Here is a 25,846-nt window from a genome sequence, read left to right as displayed (position 1 = left end):
TCCATTTGGCGTTTTTTTCTGCAGTTTATGCCCATAGAAATCAATGCAACATGTTGAAATTGGGCGGAATTTAGCGCTTTTTGACGCTTTTTGCACGGTTGAAGACTGCTTGTAGTATAAGCGCTAACCTCTGTCTGGTCTCCCCCGCTCCGCACCACGGTCCTCTTCACCACCTTCGAGAAGCCATCCGCATCGTCCACAGTGACAGGCTCCTGTGGCGCTCCCTCAATCGTCACTTCCTCTCGCTCAACTCCATCAGCTGATGTATACTTACGAATTACTTTCCTCGTAATCTACGGTGAAAAGGTGGGCATTACTTTACAATCTATAATTTCTCAATATATGTTATATGTTACATTATATGTTATACTGTACGTTGGTGTCTCATCACCATTATTTACAGAATTAAGAGACTGTTTACCAAACTCTTGAACCTGAACCGAACGTTACGTTAACAACATACACTATACTGTATACTATTTTGCTGTCACTTCAAGAGGAAAGTTTACCTTTTTCACAACCAAATTTCCGTGTTCATCAGTGTACTGCTCTTCGGTTACCGATTGAGGTGGGATCTCTGGCATGTCGTCACCCTGTACAGCAAACAAACAACAACAATTATCTCTCATCCAGCACGTATCAAGCCACACATGGACCCAGGCAATCCACATTCATAGAGACCTTAAACCAAGTTTCCATTAGACTTATGAAGAAACATTAGTCTTCCACTATGAAAAGTAGACATTGTGTATGGTCGGTGTCAGTCCAATTGTCTGACATTCTGATTTTTTACAGTGGAAAGACAGGAAATAAAATCTGGAAATGAAATGGAAATGAAGCAAACTGAAAATGCCAACTTCATGAAGCATACGTATGTTGTCATTTCAAAGTCATTTTTTAAAAACCATGAAAAAAAACACCAGCACCAAAGAACTCCATTCTTCAAAAATAAAACATCAAAAGCGCAATACCACAGATTATTCAGCTGCAGCAGTTCACTGTATGTCTCCACACCCACAACCACACCCCACCTACGGTTACAGTTAGTCCTATACCTGAATGATCACCCTGCGTCGGACCACTCTTGTGGTTAGAATTTCCTCCTCTGAGCTATCGGACATCATTCCTAGCTCCTCTGCTATTTCCTGGGGGTGTCACAGAAACATCACTTTGTTTTATATTAGGATATTTTCATCACATGGAATGCTGTAGCAGAACGTGCTTTGTTAGCAGCAATTGTGTCCGTTTAGCGTAGCAACAGGCATCAAAGCAAGCACAGCATTTCTTGGCTTGTTCCTTCTTTTCTCTTTAAGGCATATTTTTTTTCTAAGCTAATAAAGCATCATTTGCTGTGTTGTTTTTTTTTTTTTTACTTCTATGTTGTTTTATTCTGTTGTGGATAATGGATTCAATTGAGTTAATCATGAATGATGATGTTGATGAAGATGAAGAGAAGGTACAATGTTTGATCGAAACCCATGCATAGGCACAACACTGATGAGGAACTAACACAAAGATAAATAAAAACATGGATGTAGTATAAATAAAACATGTATTATTATATGAATGGGGAAAAGGAATACATATCATTCAAGTTATTTCTTTACATGATTGCCTTACAGGCACACCTGCAGTATATAGCTTATTCTTTTGGATACTGTTGTGATTTTACAAGAATGTCCAAGCTCTGGTTCACTAAGCCATATGTCATTTGTGCAACCGCACACTGTAGGAGCGGGAAAGGATCTGCACACTGCTTGCAAAAGACTTAATTTATTGGGAGCAACGTTTCGATCATAGATCTTCTTCAGGCATCAAGATCTTGATGCCTGAAGAAGATCTATGATTGAAACGTTGCTCCCAATAAATTAAGTCTTTTGCAAGCAGTGTGCAGATCCTTTCCCGCTCCTACATGTGACAGTTTTTTGATCTGGCACCTGCTGATGCTTTTTTGCTGGATGTGCGCACTTTCCACTACACTCTGCAACCGCACACTGCACATGGTACAGGTAGGTGAAACCCATGCATTACATTACAGCTTTTAGTTCCCAGTCTTGCAGCACCACATGCTGCAATAACATTGTTTAGAAGTTGATGTTAGCACTAAGAGTACTCTACACCACAAATTCAGATTTAGTTCAAACATGTGTTTCTTTACAGACAGGTGAGTCTCTTAGAGCGCAAGCCAAAGGTGCACAACTCATGCACAGGCTCTTACCCTGCCCAAGGAATCTTCATCGTCATCATAATAACCCCCTTTTCTTGGGGGAAGCTCCTCTGGCATCGTACCTGCATAACCATAGGGCAGTGCCCTCTGTTCATCATCATACTCATATCGCTCCTCAGGTTCTAGAACAAAAGGCAATTCCAGATCATCGCTGTACATTGAGCCTGGTCTCCGGCCACCTTTGATGTAGTGTTGGCCGGCTAGGAACTCCAAACTAGGTGTGCCAGGTAGGGACTCAATGTGGTAGGGTATCTTTGACAAGGCCTTCAGTGTGTTTGAATCAGGTTCAGGCTCTGAGGCTTCAGACAAAGATTGCTTGGCGTCAAAAAATTCAGAGCCCTCAGAGTCCTCGGTTTTCTGACTTTCCGTTTTAACCGTGTCCAGACTTGATGGGTGTGCTGACATTCCCTTATCTGGATCAAACGATGCAACAGTTCTTTCAAATTCAAGCAGTGCGTGTCTGAAACCTGGAGTCTCCGGCATGGAATCCACTCCAGCAGAAGCAGTGTCTTTTGATTCAACAAACACAGGTGACACTGGACTCAGATCAGCAGAAGACAGCTGTCTGTCTGATGCTCTCCCACGGTGATCTGACTCCACCGTGTGGTGGTCTGCTGACACTACAGTCGGACTGGACAGAGGGGAAGACTGTTCACTACTTTTAGGTACTCGCATAGTTATGATTGAGGGCTCTGATGTGAATGTCGAGTCCTGTATATTGGGTGAGACTGTTCTATGGCTTTTGACAGCTTCATCCTTGAAAAACTGCAAAGGTGTTGGTAACGACGGCTGAAACTGGTACAATGTTTTTTGCGTGTCTTTGGTGAAAGTGGAATGAGAAATTTCCTGAGGGGCTTTCATGGGCCCAGATGGTATGGGCACTCTTTGATCTATACGAGTTTCTTCACTGGTTGGGCTTTGCAATGGAAAGTCCTGTAAAACCGGAGTGACTGTTCTATGGCTTTTGACAGACTCATCCTTGAAAAACTGCAAAGGTGCTGGTAACGACGGCTGAACCTGGTGCAATGTTTTTTGCACGTCTTTGGTGGATGTGAACTGTGCAATGTCCTGAGCAGCATCGATGAGGCCAGATGACATGGACACCCTTTGATCTAAACTGGATTCATCACTTTCAGACACGACACACTGACTGACATCTAACACCTTTGAGTGCTGATCTGTTTCAATCTGAAAAGAAATGCAGAATTTTATTTTACCCAGTGAAATCAGATAATTGCACAAACCTTGTTATCAACCCACTTCTCAAAGTTATGTCCCTATTGAACCACAAACTATGATATGTTTACTAAATGGAATACATTTAATTAAGTACTGCTAGTGTGTATAATTATATGGTTAATGAGGTGACACCAAATATTATCCATGCAACCAAATATTATCCATGATCAAAAGAGTAAAATTAGATTCTTCTGACTCATGTGTTCACTCGTTATGTGTCAATCCAATGCATTCCCAGTGATAACTCCAGTGGTTAGCAAGTCCAAACGCAAACATGGTGCACTCAACAGCTTCTCTCGAGCATTACATCACACCCTCACAGCATGACGAAAGATGGGGCAACCCTGGCATGCTTCAGCTCTTACCAACTTCTGAGACGATTTCAGTTTAAATTCGTATGTTGCTTGAGATGACACTTCCTCTCCTTTCTTGACCGTCTTGCCCTTGAACTCTGACTCCACAGACCAGATATCTGCTATCTGAGGTTCAGTCTTGCGTTCAGTCTTCTTCTTCTTCCTCCTTTGACTTGGTGTTTTAGGCTTTACGATCATCTCCTCAACCATTTCCTTTAGGACCATCTGTCCTGAATTACCTTCAGGTGCCAGCAGGGATGGCTTTTCAACACTTGATTGTTTCTGAACTGATGTGTCAGAAGACAGAGAAAGAGTCTTTATACTCTCCTCAGATGCCAAGTGAGCCAATGACTGAGTCTCTGTTACAGTTACACATGTGGTCTCAATGATTTCTTTTGGATCCGCAGACACTATTTCACTCTGCTTTAGATCATCTTGCTTGTCATATTCTACTGACTCGGGTGACAATGGACGTTCTACCTCAGCCTCGAATGCGGCTGAGTATGGGGACACGGACGAACTGTGTTCGACATCGAGTTCAGCTGCCTCTGGTGAAGGACAACGAAGCTCATAGTCTTGTGGAGACGCCTGAGGCGATCCAGGCCTAGACTCAGACTCTGAATGCTGTGAACAGGGTGATATAGCTCTAAAGCTGTGTGAGGGCCACAGTGGTTCTATGTCAACAACATACACACTGAATGTATTCTTTGTGTAGTCATTTTCATAACTAGCTTCGCTAACATGCACTGGTGACAGGGGTCTGTACTGTGGAATGGGTGAGTCGGGTGAGAGATGTCTGTTCTCGTTTAATGATGCAACAGACTCGGGAGAAGAGACTCGATACTCTGATGTTTGGTCTGAGGGATCCAATAATGTGCCTGTGTGCCACGGTATTGGAGAATCAGGAGACAGTGCTCTATGCTCATCTACGGAAATGACTGACACAGGGGAAGACCCTCTGCTTTCCCACATGAACATAGAGGAGTCAGGAGATGACACCTCATTTTCAGAAACTGAAGGCGACAAAGACGTCAACTCACTCACCGTCGTCAAAGAACCTGACCTTTCTGAGACCGTAAATGCAGAAGTGGTGTATTGATCATCAGTATCATCACCAAGTGTTGTTATAGTGGATGCACTGTCATCGACCTCAATTCTACTGCCAATGCGCTCAAATACACCAGTTTTGGGCATGAAAGTCTCACCTTTGTAATGGGGGTCCACGATGTGGGAAATCAGATTAATTGGGACTGCCTTTTGCACGTATCGGTACTCAGGTACAATATACACTGCTCCATACAATGATGAAGTGTAAGTGCGCATTGCGTCTGTGGGTAAGTCTAGGGGGCTGTCTTCTTCAGATGATAAATTGGGCAAAACATCTGCAAACTCTGAGACTAATTCCAATGTTGATGCTATTGGCTCCCTGACTAGTGCCTCTGTTGATGAAATTGACTCTGAGACTAGTGCCTCTGTTGATGCTACCAAGTCTGAGACGAATTCTTCTGTTGATGCTACTGACCCTAAGACTAATTCTTCTGTTGATGCTATTGGCTCTGCGACCAAGTCCGCTGTTGATGCTATTGACTCTGGTGAGTCTGGTCTGGTTTCTGATAAAGCTAATTCTATTGAGTGGCCAACATCTACATCTGAAACTACTGACTCTGGGGAAGACGACCTGTGCCCTTTCAGTGTTGTATGACACACGGGCAAAGACTGCACAAATGCAGGAAGAGGGGAGTCTGGTGTCAAGGGTCTATTTTCACAAGATGCTACTGACTCTGGGGATGAGGGTCTATGGCCACTTGCCACAAATGATGGTTCATCAATCTCATACTCTAAATCTGACTCCAGAGATTCTGGAGTGTCTGGCCTATATAGTTTTGGAAATTCTATGATTTGAAACACTGACTGAGAAAACTGAGGTATGGGGGAGTCTGGTGACAAGTCATTAAATTCGTTCAATGGTAAGGTAGATTCTCTGAAATCTTTTAGGCCATCCATCAAGGCTGAATCTGGGGAAATGGGTCTGTACTCCGGTATGGAGTCTGGAGTCAAAGGCCTTTCCTCAGGCTCTGACTGTATCGATGCTGGTGACTCGGGCCTGTCTTCACAATCAAATTCAGAAATGGCTGATTCATACTCTGACTCTGATGAGTCATATTCTGGTGAAGAGCACCTCTGCCTCCATATTTGAAACGATTCCCAAGGTAAAGGTGAGGAGAATACAGGAATTGGGGAGTCAGGGCTTAATGGTCTATTTGCATCAAAAGATAGATTTGACTCTGGAGATGACGGCCGAGATGCACATTCTAAATCTCCAAAGTCAAGTGAGTCAATATCTTGATCAGACCATACTGATTCTGGGGTCACTGATCGTTGTTCTGCTACAAACGTTGATTCGAAAAAGGATGCTGAATATTGTGGTATGGGAGAATCGGGTGACAGTGACTTAAATTCATTAAGTGAAACTATCGATTCTGGAGAAGAGCATCTGAGATCAGTCATGGCCATGGCAAAAGACATTGGAATGTATTCTGATAATGAGTCTGGCGACAGGGATCTATCCTCAAGCTCTGATACAACAGATTCTGGCGATTCAGGTCTTTGAATGTCCAACTCGAAAAGCTCAGAAAACAGTGGTGCATATTCCACATCTGATATGTTAGATACGGGTGTACAAGACCTAATGCCCGTTGATGGTGGTATTATTTCAAACAGTAAACGTGTAAACTCTGGAATTGGTGAATCTGGAGATAGCCTCCTGCTGTCATTTACAGATGCTATCGACTCGGGAGATGATGGTCTCTCTTCAGTATCCGAAAGCATAAACTCGCCAAACACATGATCTAAGTAAGATCCTGTCAACTCTGGTGACTGAGATCTTGAGCCAGCAGGAAACCACCCAGTATCGAAGAATATGTTTGTATACTGAGGTACAGGGGAATCTGGTGAGAGGCCTGTCAATTCATTGACTGAAACATCAGACTGTGTTGAGGATGCCCTCCGGAAATCACGGAGCAATGGCTGATACTCTGAATCTGAGAAGTCTGAATAGGCTGAACAGGCTGAATAGGCTGACTCAGGCGAAGATGATCTATATCCTCCCAATGTGGAGACATGAATTGTTGGTGCAAATGCAGGTATTGGTGAATCTGGTGACAGTCGTCTGTGTTCATTGATTGACACAGCAGATTCAGGAGATTCATATCTCTGAGTCTCAAACTCCAGTAGCTCATACAACTCGGGTGCATATTCCATATCTGATATATCAGACACTGGTGTACATGACCTAAAGCCTGTTGATGGTGGTATGATATCTAGCAGTAAACGTGTAAAGTCTGGAATGGGTGAATCTGGAGAGAGTAGCCTTCTGTTATGTATAGATGCTATTGACTCTGGTGAGGATGGCCTATCCTCAGAGAATCCTGTGAATAGTCCAGCGACAGCATACTCTATATCAGATGCTAAAGAGTCTGGGGATGCTGATCTATTCCCTGCTACCAAATATGGCTCAAAGAATATTACTGTGTACTGTGGTATTGGGGAGTCAGGTGACAGTGCTTTAAACTCGTCAAGCGATGCCACTGATTCTGGGGAAGATGCCCTGAGATCTTTCATTAGCATTTCATTGGCAGTGTCTGGTGACATAGGTCTGTACTCTGATAAAGAGTCTGGTGACAAACCTCGGTCATCCAATTCTGACACAATAGATTCAGGGGATGATGGTCTATCCTCTGGGTGCATCATGAAAAATTCAGTGAGGGCATACTCTATGTCAGATGCTAATGAGTCGGGGGATGTTGATCTTTCTCCTGCTACCAAATATGGCTCAAAGAATAAGTGTGAAAACTCTGGAATGGGTGAATCTGGAGAAAGTAGCCTACCTTCATTCACAGATGCTATTGAGTCTGGGGAGGATGGTCTATCCTCAAATGATTGTGTGAATAATCCAGCAAGAGCATATTCTATATCAGATGCTAACGAGTCTGGGGATGATGATCTGTCTCCTGCTACCAAACATGGTTCATAAAATAAGTGTGAAAACTCTGGAATGGGCGAATCTGGAGATAGTAGCCTGCTGTCATTCACAGACTCTGGTGAGGATGGCCTATCCTCAGAGAATCCTGTGAATAATCCAGCGATAGCATACTCTATATCAGATGCTAAAGAGTCTGGGGACGATGATCTATTCCCTGCTACCAAATTTGATTCAAAGAATATTACTGTGTACTGTGGTATGGGAGAGTCAGGTGACAGTGCTTTAAACTCATCAAGCGATGCCACTGATTCTGGGGAAGATGCTCTGACATCTTTCATGTGCATGACAGTGTCTGGTGACATAGGTCTGTACTCTGATAAAGAGTCTGGTGACAAACCTCGGTCATCCAATTCTGACACGATAGATTCAGGGGATGATGGTCTATCCTCAGGGGACATCATGAAAAATTCAGTGAGGGCATACTCTATGTCAGATGCTAATGAATCGGGTGATGTTGATCTTTCTCCTGCTACCAAATATGGCTCAAAGAATAAGTGTGAAAACTCTGGAATGGGTGAATCTGGAGACAGTAGCCTACCTTCATTCACAGATGCTATTGAGTCTGGGGAGGATGGTCTATCCTCAGATGATCTTGTGAATAATCCAACCAGAGCATATTCTATATCAGATGCTAACGAGTCTGGGGATGATGATCTTTCTCCTGCTACCAAACATGGCTCATAGAATAAGTGTGAAAACTCTGGAATGGGCGAATCTGGAGATAGTAGCCTGCTGTCATTCACAGACTCTGGTGAGGATGGCCTATCCTCAGAGAATCCTGTGAATAATCCAGCGATAGCATACTCTATATCAGATGCTAAAGAGTCTGGGGACGATGATCTATTCCCTGCTACCAAATTTGGTTCAAAGAATATTACTGTGTACTGTGGTATGGGAGAGTCAGGTGACAGTGCTTTAAACTCATCAAGCGATGCCACTGATTCTGGGGAAGATGCTCTGACATCTTTCATGTGCATGGCAGTGTCTGGTGACATAGGTCTGTACTCTGATAAAGAGTCTGGTGACAAACCTCGGTCATCCAATTCTGACACGATAGATTCAGGGGATGATGGTCTATCCTCAGGGGACATCATGAAAAATTCAGTGAGGGCATACTCTATGTCAGATGCTAATGAATCGGGTGATGTTGATCTTTCTCCTGCTACCAAATATGGCTCAAAGAATAAGTGTGAAAACTCTGGAATGGGTGAATCTGGAGACAGTAGCCTACCTTCATTCACAGATGCTATTGAGTCTGGGGAGGATGGTCTATCCTCAGATGATCTTGTGAATAATCCAACCAGAGCATATTCTATATCAGATGCTAACGAGTCTGGGGATGATGATCTTTCTCCTGCTACCAAACATGGCTCATAGAATAAGTGTGAAAACTCTGGAATGGGCGAATCTGGAGATAGTAGCCTGCTGTCATTCACAGACTCTGGTGAGGATGGCCTATCCTCAGAGAATCCTGTGAATAATCCAGCGATAGCATACTCTATATCAGATGCTAAAGAGTCTGGGGACGATGATCTATTCCCTGCTACCAAATTTGGTTCAAAGAATATTACTGTGTACTGTGGTATGGGAGAGTCAGGTGACAGTGCTTTAAACTCATCAAGCGATGCCACTGATTCTGGGGAAGATGCTCTGACATCTTTCATGTGCATGGCAGTGTCTGGTGACATAGGTCTGTACTCTGATAAAGAGTCTGGTGACAAACCTCGGTCATCCAATTCTGACACGATAGATTCAGGGGATGATGGTCTATCCTCAGGGGACATCATGAAAAATTCAGTGAGGGCATACTCTATGTCAGATGCTAATGAATCGGGTGATGTTGATCTTTCTCCTGCTACCAAATATGGCTCAAAGAATAAGTGTGAAAACTCTGGAATGGGTGAATCTGGAGACAGTAGCCTACCTTCATTCACAGATGCTATTGAGTCTGGGGAGGATGGTCTATCCTCAGATGATCTTGTGAATAATCCAACCAGAGCATATTCTATATCAGATGCTAACGAGTCTGGGGATGATGATCTTTCTCCTGCTACCAAACATGGCTCATAGAATAAGTGTGAAAACTCTGGAATGGGCGAATCTGGAGATAGTAGCCTGCTGTCATTCACAGACTCTGGTGAGGATGGCCTATCCTCAGAGAATCCTGTGAATAATCCAGCGATAGCATACTCTATATCAGATGCTAAAGAGTCTGGGGACGATGATCTATTCCCTGCTACCAAATTTGGTTCAAAGAATATTACTGTGTACTGTGGTATGGGAGAATCAGGTGACAGTGCTTTAAACTCATCAAGCGATGCCACTGATTCTGGGGAAGATGCTCTGACATATTTCATGTGCATGGCAGTGTCTGGTGACATAGGTCTGTACTCTGATAAAGAGTCTGGTGACAAACCTCGGTCATCCAATTCTGACACAATAGATTCAGGTGATTCTGTTCTTTGTTGTGGGTCTAAACTCTCGACCAGTTCTAGGTCAGATTCCAAGTCAGAAAGTTCTGATTCTGCCGAGGAACATCTATTTACCTCCATGGAGTATGACTCCGACAAATGTGAATGTGTAAACTCTGGAATCGGTGACTCAGGCGAGAGTGATCTGTGGTCATTTACGGATGCTACTGAGTCAGGAGATGAAGGTCTTTGACCCTGGTCTGAGCCCTTGGACATGACTATTAATTCGATTTCTGCATCGGATGATCCTGATTCAGCCGAGTCTGATCTGTAGCCCTCTAAGAAAGTGGCAGAGTCAACAAATGAAGGAAACTGTGGTACAGGCGAATCTGCTGACAAGCGTCTATTTTCATTCACAGAGTCCCCTGACTCAAATGACGATGCCCTGCGATCAGACAGCATCTCCTCCATAGCTGTTTTGGGAGAGACTGGTCTATACTCACTGTCTGAATCAGGTGACAGAGCTCGTTCTTGTTCCAATTCTACTACTAGAGACTCTGCAGACACATTCTTTTGAGATGCTACATCATGTTCTGGTGCAGACAAAGACGCATCACTACCTCCAAGAGACAACTCTTCCTTGCTACCTGGCCCGCTTCCTGGCTGGCTTTGAAGTGCATTAGCCTGTGATACAGATAATGCTTCTGAGAACTCCCTGTAGTCAATTTCCATTCTGTGCCCTGTCACTTCGAAAACACCAGGTTTTTCCAAGAAGGTTTCTCCTTTGTAGTGTGGGTCATACAGATGAGCTATGGTGTTTGGTATAACAGCTTTATGCACAAGTTTGAATTCTGGCACTAATCTGGTGTATTTGTGTATGGTTAGTTTAGTGGCTGATACATTTGATGACACATGGCTTTCTGACCCTGATGAAGATGTAGATTTCGTGTCAGCCTCTGCTTTAGAACTGTCTGTGTATTCTTCAGTCTTCTCTCTCTCAGCCAGTACTAATTCATTTACTGTTTCTGTGTGAACTTGATCAGTGTCTGATGGGGTTGAGCTACCCCTTCCCATTGAATATTTTTCTGTGGTCGTTTCTAGGATTTGTTTACTTGAGCTATGCACAATTACTTTTTGAGTTTGGTCTACTGCTGTAGTGGTTTCAGAGATAACTGTCACAATGTTTTCCTCTTCACTGTCTTCTGTCATTAATTCTGTGGATTCAGGTAACTTAGTTGGAAATATACCTCGCTTGTCTGTTTTAGAAATGTGTATGCGCTCTGCAGATTCAGTTTGGTTGTCTCTCTCAACCAGTACTGCTTCCTTCATTGTTTCTATTTGAACTTGTTTAGTGTCTGATGGGTTAGAGCTACCCTTCTTTTGTGAGAATAGTATGTCATCAAGTGAATGTTGTTCGGTGGTATTGTGTTGTTTTTGTTGACTTGAACTACTTACAATTTCTAACTGAGTTTGCTGAACTGCTTTGGTGGTTTCAGAGGTAACTGTCACAACTGTTTCATATTCACTGACTTGTATTTCTGCTATTGATTCAGTTGATTTGGGTAAAACAGTGGACAACACACATATCTCCTCTGAATCAGACACTAATGACTCCGGTGAGTCTGTTCTGCTCACACAGTCAAATAAATCGAGAGGAAGTGGGTTATATTCTGTGTCAGACGATACGGATGAAGGTGATTCAGAATACTGCTCACCACATGCAACAGATTCAGGAAGATGCAGACTGAATTGTGGAACTGGGGAATCTGGGGACAAGTGTCGATATTCATTGATGGAAACGTTTGACTCTGGTGAAGAGGATCTTTCAATCTCACCTAAGGCGGATGCTGACACCAGCTCCCATTCCCACTCGGATGCTGATGACTCTGGTGTAACTGAGCCCTCACAATCAACCATACGGATGAACTCATATACGGTCATTTCGAAATTTGGTATGGGTGAATCTGGAGGCAATGCAGAATATTCACTAAGAGAAGATAGTGATTCTGGGGATGAGGGCCTATTGCCAGACATGTATTCGCTTGGGGTCATAGGTCTGCACTCTGTACTGTCTGTGCTCTGTTCAGGGGAGGACGTTCTTTCTTGAACATCGTAAGTGTACGAGTCTGGTGATAATGATTGCCAGTCGAGAGAAGACCCTGGTGATACAGGTCTAACTGACTCAGGTACCATTAAATGTGGAGCCCTCGCCTTGATCTCAGAGTCTGACTCTACACTAAGTCCCATAGCAGCAAACAACTCATCAGACCCGCCACTGCAAACAGGTAGCTCCGAAAGGTCCTGCTCGAGTGCAGGAGGTAAAGGGGTAGGTGGTCTGAAGTCGGGTATAGGAGAATCAAGTGGTACATCGTTGCTAAGTGAAGCGACAGACTCGGGTGAAGAGGATCTGATGTAAGGAAGTGACACTGAGTCAAGGGACTCGGGTGTATTAGGTACGAGGGAATCAGGAGAGAGTGGAGTGTTCTCATCAAACGACTCTGACTCAAAACATGTCTGTTCTGCTGCTGAAGGAGCCTCCAGCTCAACAGCATATTCATCACATTCTGAATCTGGTGTTAAGGATCTAGATACATGTGATGTTAATATTGGTGTCACAGGTCTGTTATCATCAACGTTTTCTGATATGCCTAGTGTAGGCTTCTGCGGCACTATGGGTATTGATATTTCATAAGTAAATTCAGCACCTGGAGGGATAGGTGATGCTGTTCTTTTGTCTACTTGTTCGTTAGGTTGCTCAGCCACCTCGTCACTTGGCATCTGATACACAGTAGAAAGCACTTCAGGCGATTCATCTACACCAACAAGACATATTTTGGGCAATTCCATGGACGTGGAAGATGCTTCATGTAACACAAACTGCCGGTTACTCTCCACCGCTTGCAGGTTTGATTCTGGTTGGCTTGCAAGTTCAACATTGAGTTCATAATTTACCATTGCTGAATTGACAGTAGTTTGACTGACATGTGTTTCCTGTGATGAGAATGATCGAACACTAAAGTCGTCAGTCGTGACAATGAGACCTTTGGCTGTGTTGTGCGGAGTTAACTGACATTCACTCACTTCCTCTTTTCTGTTTGCCTCTTTCTGAGAAGCATTTGCGTCCTCCAGTCCATTCCCATTCTTGCTGACTTCAAAATCACTGCCAAAAAGACATCTGTAGTACCTCTCTGAAATCTCCTCAATGTGCTGTTTGGTGTAAGCTTCCCTCTGACTGACTTGAACACTAATTACCTCTTTGGTGGTGGTTGCTTCTGATGATGTTGAAACTTGTCTGGAGCCAGCAGAACCAGTGTCAGTGGGTGATGGAGTGACGTGGCTGGAGGCAGTGGTAGAACCAACATTTGGCACTACTTCTTCTTTAAAGTCTTTCGTCAGTCGGTTGATGTCCGGATCGCCGTCCCTGGATTGTGGAGTAAGGCTGATGGCTGTGGTTGAGCCCAAGTCTGCTGGCACTGGTTCTTCTGTAAGGTCCTTTGACAGTCGTTTGATGTCAGGATCGCCATCCCTGGACTGTGGAGTAAGGCTGATGGCTGTGGTTGAGCCCAAGTCAGGCACTGGTTCTTCTGTAAGGTCCTTTGACAGTCGTTTGATGTCTACTGAACTATTGTCAATGGGTGCTGGAGGAGTTGCGCTTATGGCTGTGGCAGAACTCACGTCTGGCAGCAGTTCCTCTGTAAGGTCCTTGGACAGCCGGTCAAAGTCTGAACCACTGTCCCTGGACCGAATTGTGTTGATGGACGAAGTGGAGCCATAGCGTGGCAGCAGTTCCTCTGTAAGGTCCCTTGACAATCGGCTGAAGTCACATTCTGCCATCTCAGATTCCTGCAGCGCTTCTTCAAAATCAGTCACAATGACAGGTTGGCGCCTCTGGCTCGGCCGACGATGTATGCTTGAGTCACGACGTTCGACGACGTCATCAGCATATGGGATGCTGAGACTGGGCAGCCCTGCTGTGGCACCACCTAATTCTGCGGCTGCGCCTGACTCCTTAGTAACTTCCCCATCTTTTGAGGAAGGCCCTGGGAGGGTAGAAGGTTGGGTGACAGCAGCTGCACCTTTATAGGCGGGGTCAAGTAAATGAGATTGCAACCTCCATGGCACAGCTTTGTATAGAGTGAACAAAGGACTTACACGCTTGACATTGCCTAGGTGCCCCGCTCCTGGTACTGTGGTAATGCCGAATCCCCTAAGGATCAAAGAATAAGCACAGTAAAAATACCAGTGTTAGTATAACTCTTAAGAAGTAATTTTCAGAGTAAATTCTACTCAATATAGGGAAAATATTAAAGGGGTATGCCACTATTTTGGGGCTCAATGCAGTTAAAATAGTTGGCTGGGGTTGATAAAGGTGGTGAAGTGTCTTATTTTTCATGTTAAGCCTTGTCTTACTTTAAGACAAGTTAAAAGAGGGAGTGTGTAGCTAAGCTAGTGAAAGTCAAAGGATCACTGTAGCGTGCTACATGCTAGAGGGATCCATTGACTCTCACTAGCTTAGATACTTACTCCCTCCTTCAAACAAGACAACGCCTAACATGAAAAATAAGACACTTTACCACCTTTATAAACCCAGGGCAACGATTTTAACCATATTCAGCCCCAAAATAGTGGCATACCCCTTTAAGAGCTGTAGAGATGGAATAACACTTGGCACCTGTAGAATTTTACTCTGCTTTTTGTATCCACTGTTTGTAAATACTCTATGGGGATTTATAATATTTAGAATATGGCTTTACACTGAAATATTGATACCCAATTTAATACTGTGGTTATGGTTTTAAAGATGGCCTCTCAACGTCATTTGATTAATATTGCTGTGTTCCCCATTGTTATTGAATGTGTTACGCGTTGGTCCTGTTTTAAAAAACGCTCTGGTTGCTTTGTTTCAAGCCGTTTTTGCAAGCCAGCAAGGTGGCTTGTGGAGAAACGAGAGGGTGTTCCGTGTTTCTCGTGGAAATGCGTCTCTGATTGGCTCACTCTTCCAGCTCTCGTGGAAATGCGTCTCTGATTGGCTCAGTCCTCCTGTTCTTGGAGAGAATGTAATGGGAAACAGAGTCGCCACTTCCCCGGGTGGTACTGCACTATAGGGGCGCCAACGGAGGCGTGCATGCTCCATTCAGGGCTGTGCTCTTTCGACAGCGACCCCTAGGCGAGCTGCAGGCACGGAGCAACCAGAGTGGGCTTGCTCTATGGATGAGGCTTTGTGCTGTGTGTGTACCTGAGAGTAGCAACCAGCTGATAGCTAAGCTAAGCTAGATTTCGGGCCACCAGACGTTGCTTGTATTGAAAACAAGCAGAAAAAAATTACTCGACATGTTTTTAGAAAAATGGGTCGACATAAACCTTTGTGGCCAACGCCTTCTTTCGACGTGACGAAACACAGAAAGGCTTTCGTGATTCACTCGTTTCTCTGCATTATTTATGTCAATTGGGAAACACCGGGAAACACAGCCAGGCGAGGTGACGCACCGCTATGAGAGCCTTGCAAGTGAGTTTAACTTCGGGTGACCGTCCGATCTTCAAAAGGAGTGAGTAAAACTGTGTTTTATCGGAAGTTGGCCTTTAAATAATGAGATGCAAACTTCCCCATACAAAACAGCCACATTACAGCCATGTTATTAAAATATACAATGTCGACCACAAGGCATAGCCTTGCTTGTGTTCTATCTGGACATACATACATATGTTAAGTAATGCAACAGGTTTTAATTATGGCTAGCAAGTATAGTAACAAATTGTCCCAGTGAAGAAGAAATATGTTGTGTGAAAGAAATGTGAAATTTCCTTACAGTGTATCTAGGCCTGTCTTTAAGTCAGTTTGCACTTTCTCTAATGCAACAGTTTTAAAGTATTCTAGCAAGTATAACAAATTGTCCCAGTGAATAAATATGTTTTGTGAAAGAAACGTGAAATTTCCTTACAGTGTATCTAGGCCTGTCTTTACGTCAGTTTGCACTTTCTCTTTCTGTGCTTTCTGTCTCAGGTGCTCTGTCAGGGACACGTCAGCCTCTGGCCGCGCTGAGCCATCCAGAAGGGAGGACATGCTGGAAGACAAGTCCTCTGTTGACACCACGGGCGGCTGCTGACCAGGCCCTGGCCTCAACGTGGTGGCATCTTCTGTCCTTCTTCCTGACCTTGGGCTATCGATGTCTTCGTGGAGGGCAGAAAATCCTTTAAGAAGAGAATGGGTGACGTTTTTAGTATGAGACATGCTTAAAACAAGGACTGAGGATTTACCACATTCAACTATTCAATTTTTTAAATTATTTATGTAAAACACAACTGTATGGTCCATACCAATAGTACACATACCTAAACTTCTTTGTCTTACATACATGTGCAAAATGGAACAAGTAAGGACTATATAAAGATGTAGAAGGTGAGAAAAGTGGATCGCACTCGGGTTTTTCTTGTCTTCTTTTTATTCTTTATTTTTTACATAGTAGCAGAAGTGTAGACAAATGTTTCGGCTGTTGCCTACGTCAGTGTCTCCAGAACCTGAGTGCGATCCACCTTTCTCACCTTCTAAGTTATTCCACTGGAGACGCACCACACGGAAGAGTGCGGTGTATCTGAACTACTGTATAAAGATGTATAAATATCTATAAAATATATTTAGTAGTAGCTGCAATTATTAGACAGCAAAATCATTACCTTCACTGTGGTCAAGTGATATGGTATGTTCTATTTCCGCATAGGTGTGTGTTGACTCCATGCAGGCCTTGATGATCTTGGTTTCAATTAGATGGACAATGTCCATACGGTTTATCTTGGTCAGTTTGTCAATCAAAAGAGTCTCTGTAAGACAAATAATTAATGGAATTGATGATTAACATATTTTCTAAAAACATTTTTATTTATTTATGTATTTATTTTTTAATTCATTTTTTTATATCGAAATATGACATTTCTGACATACCTGTAGCATTCACACCCTCCCTTTCAGTCCAAAATTTAATGAGAGCATGGCTTTGATCTTGAAGTGAATTGGGATTCTCAGCTCGTATTTGATTAATCTGCTCCTCACTGACCTCCAGCTCACGAGCCAGTTCTACACAATAAAAACGAGAATGGGAGAGAGAAATGGGGCAGGGTTAGGACATGACCCAGGCTTGACTCGAACCTGGGTACCCATGGGCATGCAAGCCCATACTGTACGTATGTTGGGCGTTTAGCGCCCTAAATGATTACATATTTAAGACATAATTTACCTGTCCAGCTGAAACCAAGATGGTCTGCAGTGACTGCCAAGCGTGACTCTTTCCTCTCTGCTTCCTCCTGTGCATCTACTGAAAATTCCATGACAACAGCAGAGGACTTGTCAAAAATAGTTCCCTCTTAAATAAAGCTAAACACATACTGCTACAACTACTATGGGATGGAAGGAAAGAGGTGAGTTCTAGATTTCTAATTCACTTGTGTATCATGAATGTCCTTCAACTTCGTTACACATTTTACCTGTACACTGGCTTTCCCAGGCATTGAAAGTCAACTATGTTAACCTTACTGCTTACATATCATATGATATAGTGCAAGGTGTTAAAACAAAGGGAATATTCTACTGTAAAACATGTACCATAATGAATCCTAAAAATGCTAAGAAAGCTCACTAAAATAATAAACAATGCCTTGTGATGTTACCGTTGAGCTAAGGCCTACTTCTCAAGTCAAGATCCATAGAAATCAGTATGGGAATCTATTGCTAAAATAGCTTTTAAATCAATCTTGAGATCATTAAGACACCCACACACACAGAGACACACACACATACACACGAGAAGAGAGACACAAACACAAACACAGGCAGAAAGAACAAACACAGAAGCAACCACAGAAAGTTGAAGTCTTAGTAGCTACATGACAAGAGAGGCGGCAGCTTCATCGCTAGCGCTAGCGAGGGTGAGGCGTAAGACAGAGAGAATGGGCCCCTTGAGAAGGGGGGATACCTTGACTTTGGGCTTGTGCTTGTGCTCTATCGTCGGGGATTCTTTCCATCTGCGTCTCGATGGTGTCATCCCAGCGGGGCCTAACGACAAAGACGCCCTCGGGCAGCGGCAAGTGTATGTCAGGGAAAGCGTCCACCTCTATGACCGAGGTGTCAATGGTGCTGCTTTCGTCATCGGACATGGCAGACACAGACTCCAGCTCATCCGCTCTCTCCTTCTCTCTCTCTGCTTGCACCAATCTCTCTACAACCTTAGCTGCCTCATCGCTAATCTCTGCAAAGAAATCTATCGACTGCTTGGGAGACTTTTTGGGAGGCTCTTTTTTAGTCTCTTTGGTTGGTGTGGAGGTTTGGACGGGTTTGCCTCTGACTGGAAGTCTGGACTGAAACGTCTTGGATTTGGTGGTGGATGATTCACCACTGGGAGGCCTTGGACCTTGGTCCTTTTTTGTTGGTGTTTTTTTGGCAGAGTCCGTCTCAACGGAGCGTGCAGGTGTGGAAGACTTCTTGATTCTGGAACTAGTGGAGGGACCTGTATCTGTCTCAGATTTTCTCCTACTACTACTACTATTATCAGGTTTTGATGGCAGCTTTGATTTTTTGTCCTTTACTGATTCAGCTCGCCTGACTGCTGACTCTGACGATGCACTCTCTGATTTTATAGGACTGGCCTTAACAGGAATTCTCGATCTGGGGCTCTCGGTTGAAGGACTGTCTTTCTTTGCTGGAGTGCCTGTTTTCCCTGAGACAGATTTGGCGGGGCCCTTTGATAATTTTTCACTACTTGGGGAAGGTGTGGGCTTTTCGGGAGTTTTAGCAAGTTCAATTACTGAGTGCTGGTCCTCAGGGGAGGAGTCAGAGGACTCTTGGTCCTGTTGAGAGTACACTGATCTAGTTACCGTGGTGACAGCTGTCTGAACATTAGTAATGACAGGATCGGGGGAACTAAGATCGACTGCTACAAGGGTTTCCTCGGCAACCTTTTCGAATTTCGGTTCTACTGCTTCTGCTGTGGTTCCAGCAGTCTTTGATGATTTCGGTGCTATAGACAGTCCCATTTTTACGGAGATGTAAGATTTTGAGGCATCTGACTTTGAGCCTGCCTGATCATCATTGTCTACCGAACAAGGGTGAGCGGAATCAGCTATGTCCTGTGATGGTTTCTCCTCCTCTTCTGATTTTATTTGTAGTGTCAAGTTCATACCAACTTCGGCCTCTGCCGCAGCCTCAGATTGCGCTGCAGCCTCTTCTCTAGCTTCCTCTTCCCTCGATTCCTCAATAGGTTGGTCACCTAGTTGGAAAAAGGCGAAACCTTCCTCCTCATAGCTCCTTTTGGTCATGTCAATCGCACCACTTCTGGTCATCTCAAAAAGCTTGCCTTCTTGGAAAAGAAACGGATTTGGTTCGCTAGTAGGTGTCCCCTCTTCTGTGGGGGTTCTTCCAGGGGTTGTGTCTGGTGTTGCTGCTTGAGATTGTCGGTCTACTGCCAGCCCAAGGATTTTTTGCTCTTCCTCCTTCACCCTTGCTGCAAAGGTTTCGTCATCCTCCCGATCTTTGTTCCAGGGGTCCACCTCTGAGCTTGCCGTGACCCCCTTTGACTCTGTTTTTGGAGGCTCGTCCTCTTCATCATACTCCTCAGTGTCATCATAAATGCACACTTCTGGTTTGAACGTTTCGCCTTTTCGTCCAACAGGTAAAGCATCCACTCTATCTACCCCTACATCAGATGCCCCTGAATGTTTTATGTGATCGCCCTTAACCTCGTCTGTTACATTGTTTCCTGCTTGGCGTGGTGCAGTAGCACTGTCACGCTCGAGGAAATCTGTCACCTTCACTGCTCCTCTGCCATCGTCCTGACTTTCCCTCGATTTCCGTAAACATTCTTCCTTTTGTTCGTCTGTTCTATTACCAGCCCCCTCTGACTGGGATGGAGAAACTGCTTTATCTCCATCCACCTTTGGGGGCTGAGCTACCGTGGAAGATTCAGCGGATGTTTTGGCAGGGATAGATCCTTGCTCTTTACTGGTGTGTTCTGAGACAGACTGAGGTCCCCCACCAACTGCTTTGGCTGACACTGCTGCACTGTAGGTGTCCGTTTGATGAACCTCTTCAGCCTTTACACCTGCTGGAAAAGGAGAGGGAGGTTGTACTTTAATATCAGGTTCAACACACAGAGCTGACACTGAGCCCAATAGGGGGTCAGCGTGCTCAAGGCCATCCCCTGATGGTGTTTGATCTTTGGACACTATTTCAATTTTTTGCTCAATGCTGCTGTCATGTCCTGTTTCGGACTCGGCTGCTGACTGAGCGGATTTGGTATCTTTTCTAGTGTCCTTTTTGCCTCTCACATCCTGCTCCATCTCATCAAATGTTTTTATTTTGGCGGCCATTTTAAACATTTCTTCCTCTGGAGTGAACTTCCTGTGAGTCTCGCCACTCTCCGCCTCACAATCCTCTGCCTCCTCAGGGATGGGAGGGTTAAGGGGAACAGAAAGGGTCATGGGGTCTGGGGTTTTAGGGTTCACCTCATAACTTACCTCTTCAGAACTAGGGGTATCAGGGGAGAGGGGACTCTTACCCGAACTTTCCATCTGGGACGTCTTTTCAGAACTGTCATCCTCCACACTGGCTTCCTGGTCTCTGAGGAGTCTACTACGCAAATTGTCTAGGGGGAAGTCGGGAGGTGCTTTAGAGGGGGGCTCTTGCTCTGCTGGAACACTGGGTTGGTCTACCACAGGAGGGAAAGCGAAGGTGGTTTTCTGTGCTACGGGGCTGCTCTCTAGGGAGTCACAACATGGGGATTCCTTAGTCGGGCTGGGTTCAATTGAGTCTGGTGTTTTATGGGAGGAGTTGTCTTCCAAGATGGGACTACCCTCTAGAGAGTCTTTGTGACTAAAGGTCAAAGAGTCATCAGCTACAGGACTGAGAGAGTCTGACTCCCGGTGTCTGAGAGGCAGATCTAGGCTAGTCTGACGACAAGATGCCCTTGATGCCAATGTGTCAAGATAAGCTGATTCTGGCTGACCATCAGGGGATTCCTCATCACTTAGAAAACCCTCTATGGTTTCAGAACCCATCTTTGTAAGCTTTCGGGGTTTTGATGGTTTGGCCGATGCACTGACAATCTCTGTGGCAACGGGAGCTTTGTCATCCCCAAATTTAACTCCCTTGACCTTTAAAATGGACTTTGAAAACTCACTTGTGCCCGAAGAAGAAGCCGAGTCTTCCGGAGATCTCGAGGACTTGTCTTTGATGGCACGTTGTGTCTCTTTTTGTCTAACGGGAATGGCTGAGGCACCTTTCTTTTTGGTCTGTAAGACCTCGTCACCTTTCTGAGGGAATAAAGAGGGGCTGTCTGGGCTTGTGCGTGGGGATTCAGCCAGACCTTCATGTTTGTAGCTCTCCTCAGAGCTCATCTGCTGATCTCCCGACCCCCCGCTGACACTTGGAGACTCTGCAATACCCTCGTGTTTGAGGCTATCAGGACTGTCCTCCATTGCACCATTCTCAATAGCACTGTCAGGCATAAATTCACTTGTGACTTGGCTCTGCTCAGGGGGAAGCACTGTTTCAGTTGAGGTGCCTTCAGCACAGGATGTGCCTTCTCTCTGTGGTGTTTTGAACTGTTGGTATTGAGCGTTGTCTTCCAGTTCAGCTCTAATTTCTGAACTGAAGTCGGTAGAGTGTTTTCTAACTGGACTAATTTGAATATCACTATCCTTCTGTTGCATAGCTTTGGGAATGGAGTCCAAAGATACTTCTCTTCCTTGTGAAAAACCTGACGCAGCGTGGCTAGTGGGGGACTTAACATGTTCCTCTAATAATTCAGATTGTTCTATTTCTGATGTTTCTTCTTTAGAACTAGATGATTTTAGCTCAAAAAGCCCTGATTTTCTCTTTGATGGATCTTGCCCTGTCTGGAATGCTTGCATCAGTTCTTTCACTGACATAGTCTCCTCAAGTGTTTCTGACTCTGCTTTGGGGGACTTGGGTTGGGACTTGGATGGGGCCTGTGGTTTTATGGGCATCTCTTTGGGTGCTGAAGAGGGCTTGCTATCCTTACCTACAGCTGCAGTGGGTTTGCTAACAGGTGTATGTTTGCGCTGTTTTTGCTCTGCCTCAACTTTCTGTTGAAGGGCTTTGACTTTGTCTTTAATGGACCCTATCGGTGTCTCCTCAACTACAGGTGATACTGGTGATTTCTTTGAAGGGGCCGGGGCACTAAGAAGACTCTCTCCCTCCTGTGCTTCCCCCTTGCTTGCTTTGCCAGTGTCTTTTTTGGGGCTAGACGTTTTGGGCTCTTCTGTTTGACTTTGAGGCCCTTTCCTCCTGGTTGGTTTCTTAATTTCTGCCACAGGGATTTTAGTATCTTTCTTTGTAGCAGTAGGAATGGCTGATGGCTTGGTGCCTTTTCGCAGCTTTTCTTGTTTTGCTGCCTCTGATGGTTTAGATGTAGCCTCGGGCAATTCCAGGAGGTACTCCTTTGGATCCCCCGTTAGGTGCGGAACCATCTCTGACATGTCTGCCATGCCTTTTGGTCTCGGGGCCCCTCGGTTACCACGACCTTCCCTCATAATTGGTTCCTTTGGCTGACTGGCAGCCATCGCTTTTGCCTCTTCGATTTCGCTGTCCGACAGGAGAACCCATTCTTCGTCTTTCTTTCTCGCAGATGCTGCTGCAGCCAGTTCACCCTCGTACGTTCCACTGCGCAGGATCTCGCTGACTTTCTCCAAGTCCTCTTTCACTTTCTCCATGATCTCGTAAGGCTCCCCGGCCACGTCTTCTGCTCCCTTTTCAAGACCTCCCCCCTCCAGCGAGGCGGACTTGTCTGCCGAGTCCGTGGTTAAGATGGCGGTCATTTTAATCAAGTCCTGCTTCATCTCCGACACCTCGGAGAGCAAGTCAGGACCAGCGAGCGTAGACGAGTCCCTGATCGAGTGCGTTTTCAGGGCAGACGTCTCGGCGGAGGTGTCTTCGTCATCTTCCATTTTTTGAAAGAGACATTTAAGGAGTAAACAAAACCAAAAAATTGAAATCAAAGGGAACAGAGATGGAACAGAGATTTGAAAATTGTGATCAGGAGGATAAGGAACAGTAACAGGTAAAGACGGGTCATATCAGGGGGAAGGGATAGAAGGAAACAACAGTGAAGGAAGGCATTAGGTGTGAAGGCATAGAAGTATTTGGATCCGAAGGACTGAAGGGAAAATGGTTGACGACCGCAAAGCAAACTCAAACTAAACCGTAAGAAGAAGAAGGAGAGGAGAAGGGGATACGCAGGAAATAACTTGCTTATAGACGTCCACAACAACACATTCACACACACATTACACACAGACCAAGAGCCCAACTAGGGTGGATGACAACAAAGCAAAAATGGACAACAGAAGACAAGGAATGAACAAAAAAACGAACAAAACAAACACAAAGAAATGGGGCACACATACATAGGGAAAATCAACATGAAAGAAGGTATCTCAAGATTGTTTGAGAGGTAAATCCTCTGTACAGAAAAGGACAGAGAGAGAAAGAGACAGAGGAAGAAAGAAAAAAGATAACTTTTAATGTTGCCCTATAACAGAAAGCCAGTGATGTAAATAAAAAAAAGACTAAATGCAAATACTTATCTGACAAATGATGATCAATGATAACAAAATTGACAAATTATAAGCTTTGCAAATGTGTTTGATCAAATCATGAAACGAATATGGAATTCAATGGACCCATGGTCACACAAACATCAGACTGGTCAAATAAATTGCTTGACTAAAAATGACGTGCAAAAATATGTACCATGTCAAATTAGTAAATGTGCTTTAAAAAATAATTTTACATGAATTAAATTGTGAGTGAGAATTGCAAAACAAGTAAATGTTAAGCAAACATGATTATGAAACACAAGCACGTTGTACATGCATTTTGATAAACACATACACATGCACATGTGTACACAATCTCCCACTATCTCTTTCTGTCTTTCAGAGACGCACACAAACAGGCATAGTCACAGACAAACAGACACACTCACACAAACATGCACACATACACACATATTAACAAAAAACATCTCCACACACACATACACATGCATGCATGTTCACGCACACACTGAACACACACTCTCACATTCTCACGCACACACACACACACACACACACACACACACACACACACACACACACACACACACACACACACACACACACACACACACACACACACACACACACACACACACACACACACGATATGTAAGCAAAGTTATTTCCATGCAAAGCAAAGAGGGTGTTACTGACATGCAGCCTCAAGTGAAGGTGTCACAAAAGTGTTAAGCCCATTACACTACTAAATGTTGTGGACAAATTGAATATAACCATAGAGGACCCTCTCGAAAATTAGATTTTTTATTTATTTTCATCCACCAAAAAATAATTTTAAATTTGAAGATCAATCAGTGGAAGTCTTAGTGATCATTCCACACTCAACTGAAAGCATATTTGCTCCCATGCATGCAGTTTTCTACAAGATCACTGTGCATATGCATTACGTTTTGAAATTTTTGAATAGATTACGTAATTGGATTGATAATTCATCCAGGAACACGGGCACTTTCATCAGAATGTGTTTGAATTTTGCACAATTTACAAAAATTGCCCTGCTAAAAACTGGTATTTTCTCATAGATATTAAAAGGGAACTCTTGTCACACAATGAGCATGTAGGCTACTGTACATATTCACTGGAGGCCAGGGGACATCTTCACACACACAGGGTCTGGGGGCTTTGGGGTGAAAGGGAAGGGATGGTGGGGTGGACCAGGGACAATCACAATCACAACACGTCAGTTTGCTTTGCAGTTTATGTCTACATTACCAAAGGAGGCTTGAGGGGGCGCTACGTACGTGGAGCTGGCGTTCTAACATCACCACAGTAATGCACCCTTGTACTTTAGTACGTCAATTGACACACTCATGCATGTGACATTGTTTTTTTTTTTCTTGAAGGTTCACAAAGTGGACAGAAAGAAAAAAATGCCAATGTCCATTTTGATAGAAAGAGTTTGTGGAGGGACTGAGGGAGTTGCGCATTTTGGTCTATACATAACTTGGTGATGCTCTATCTAGAACTAAGCTTACCCACGTTGGACACCACACTGGATTATCGGAAGCTGCTAAACTACTATGAGGCCTCTAGGTTGGATGGATACACGTCTGGGCCACAGTCAGCTCACATAGTAATTAATTTTCAGAAAACTAGTTATTATAGATACGTAGCTAACACCAACGCATGCTACAGGATTTAGGATTAGGGGGGGTCAGTGTTTTTTTCTCTCAAAACGTTCATATCAACATTCATATCATGCAGTCAGTTCAGCTCAACAATATTTTGAAGTTTTATATTAAAGTGAATGCTAAGAATTGAAAAGAGACTTTCTGAAATCTTACATTTTCCTTGCAATCGGTTGGTCTGTAAAAGGAAAGGACAAGATTTGGACACAGTGTTAAAAGTTCTGTTATTATAAGTGACACAAGGTAATGGCAGAAAACACAAAACCATCAATCAAACGAGGAGATTCATTCTAATGGACATTACATACGGTCTATTTGGTTTA

The 25,846-nt window shown here is 44.1% G+C and overlaps 2 protein-coding genes across 19 annotated transcripts in view; both read right to left on the bottom strand.

Moving 5' to 3' along the window:
* The window catches only part of LOC134436989 (ankyrin-2-like), a 302,705-nt gene that overhangs the window by 6,642 nt on the left and 270,217 nt on the right, over window positions 1-25,846 (bottom strand). For 16 of the 18 annotated variants that reach the window (XM_063186396.1, XM_063186395.1, XM_063186404.1 and 13 more), the window contains 10 exons: window positions 25,680-25,701; window positions 17,502-17,579; window positions 17,210-17,341; window positions 16,945-17,088; window positions 16,212-16,461; window positions 3,832-14,479; window positions 2,219-3,415; window positions 1,056-1,145; window positions 510-593; window positions 129-293 (listed from right to left, as the gene is read on the bottom strand). In XM_063186396.1, the coding sequence (XP_063042466.1) occupies window positions 129-293; window positions 510-593; window positions 1,056-1,145; window positions 2,219-3,415; window positions 3,832-14,479; window positions 16,212-16,461; window positions 16,945-17,088; window positions 17,210-17,341; window positions 17,502-17,579; window positions 25,680-25,701 (12,810 nt within the window). The remainder of the gene's footprint in view (window positions 1-128; window positions 294-509; window positions 594-1,055; window positions 1,146-2,218; window positions 3,416-3,831; window positions 14,480-16,211; window positions 16,462-16,944; window positions 17,089-17,209; window positions 17,342-17,501; window positions 17,580-25,679; window positions 25,702-25,846) is intronic. The other 2 variants (XM_063186405.1, XM_063186406.1) reach the window with 2 other exon arrangements.
* On the bottom strand, window positions 17,586-25,673 carry LOC134436990 (ankyrin-2-like). The gene has a single exon (XM_063186411.1). The coding sequence runs from the start codon at window positions 23,221-23,223 to the stop codon at window positions 18,181-18,183; it is 5,043 nt and encodes a 1,680-aa protein (XP_063042481.1). The 5' UTR covers window positions 23,224-25,673; the 3' UTR covers window positions 17,586-18,180.

Source organism: Engraulis encrasicolus, chromosome 21, assembly GCF_034702125.1.
Source record: "Engraulis encrasicolus isolate BLACKSEA-1 chromosome 21, IST_EnEncr_1.0, whole genome shotgun sequence".
Lineage (NCBI taxonomy): Eukaryota > Metazoa > Chordata > Actinopteri > Clupeiformes > Engraulidae > Engraulis > Engraulis encrasicolus.
This window is presented reverse-complemented; position numbering and strand designations above follow the sequence as displayed.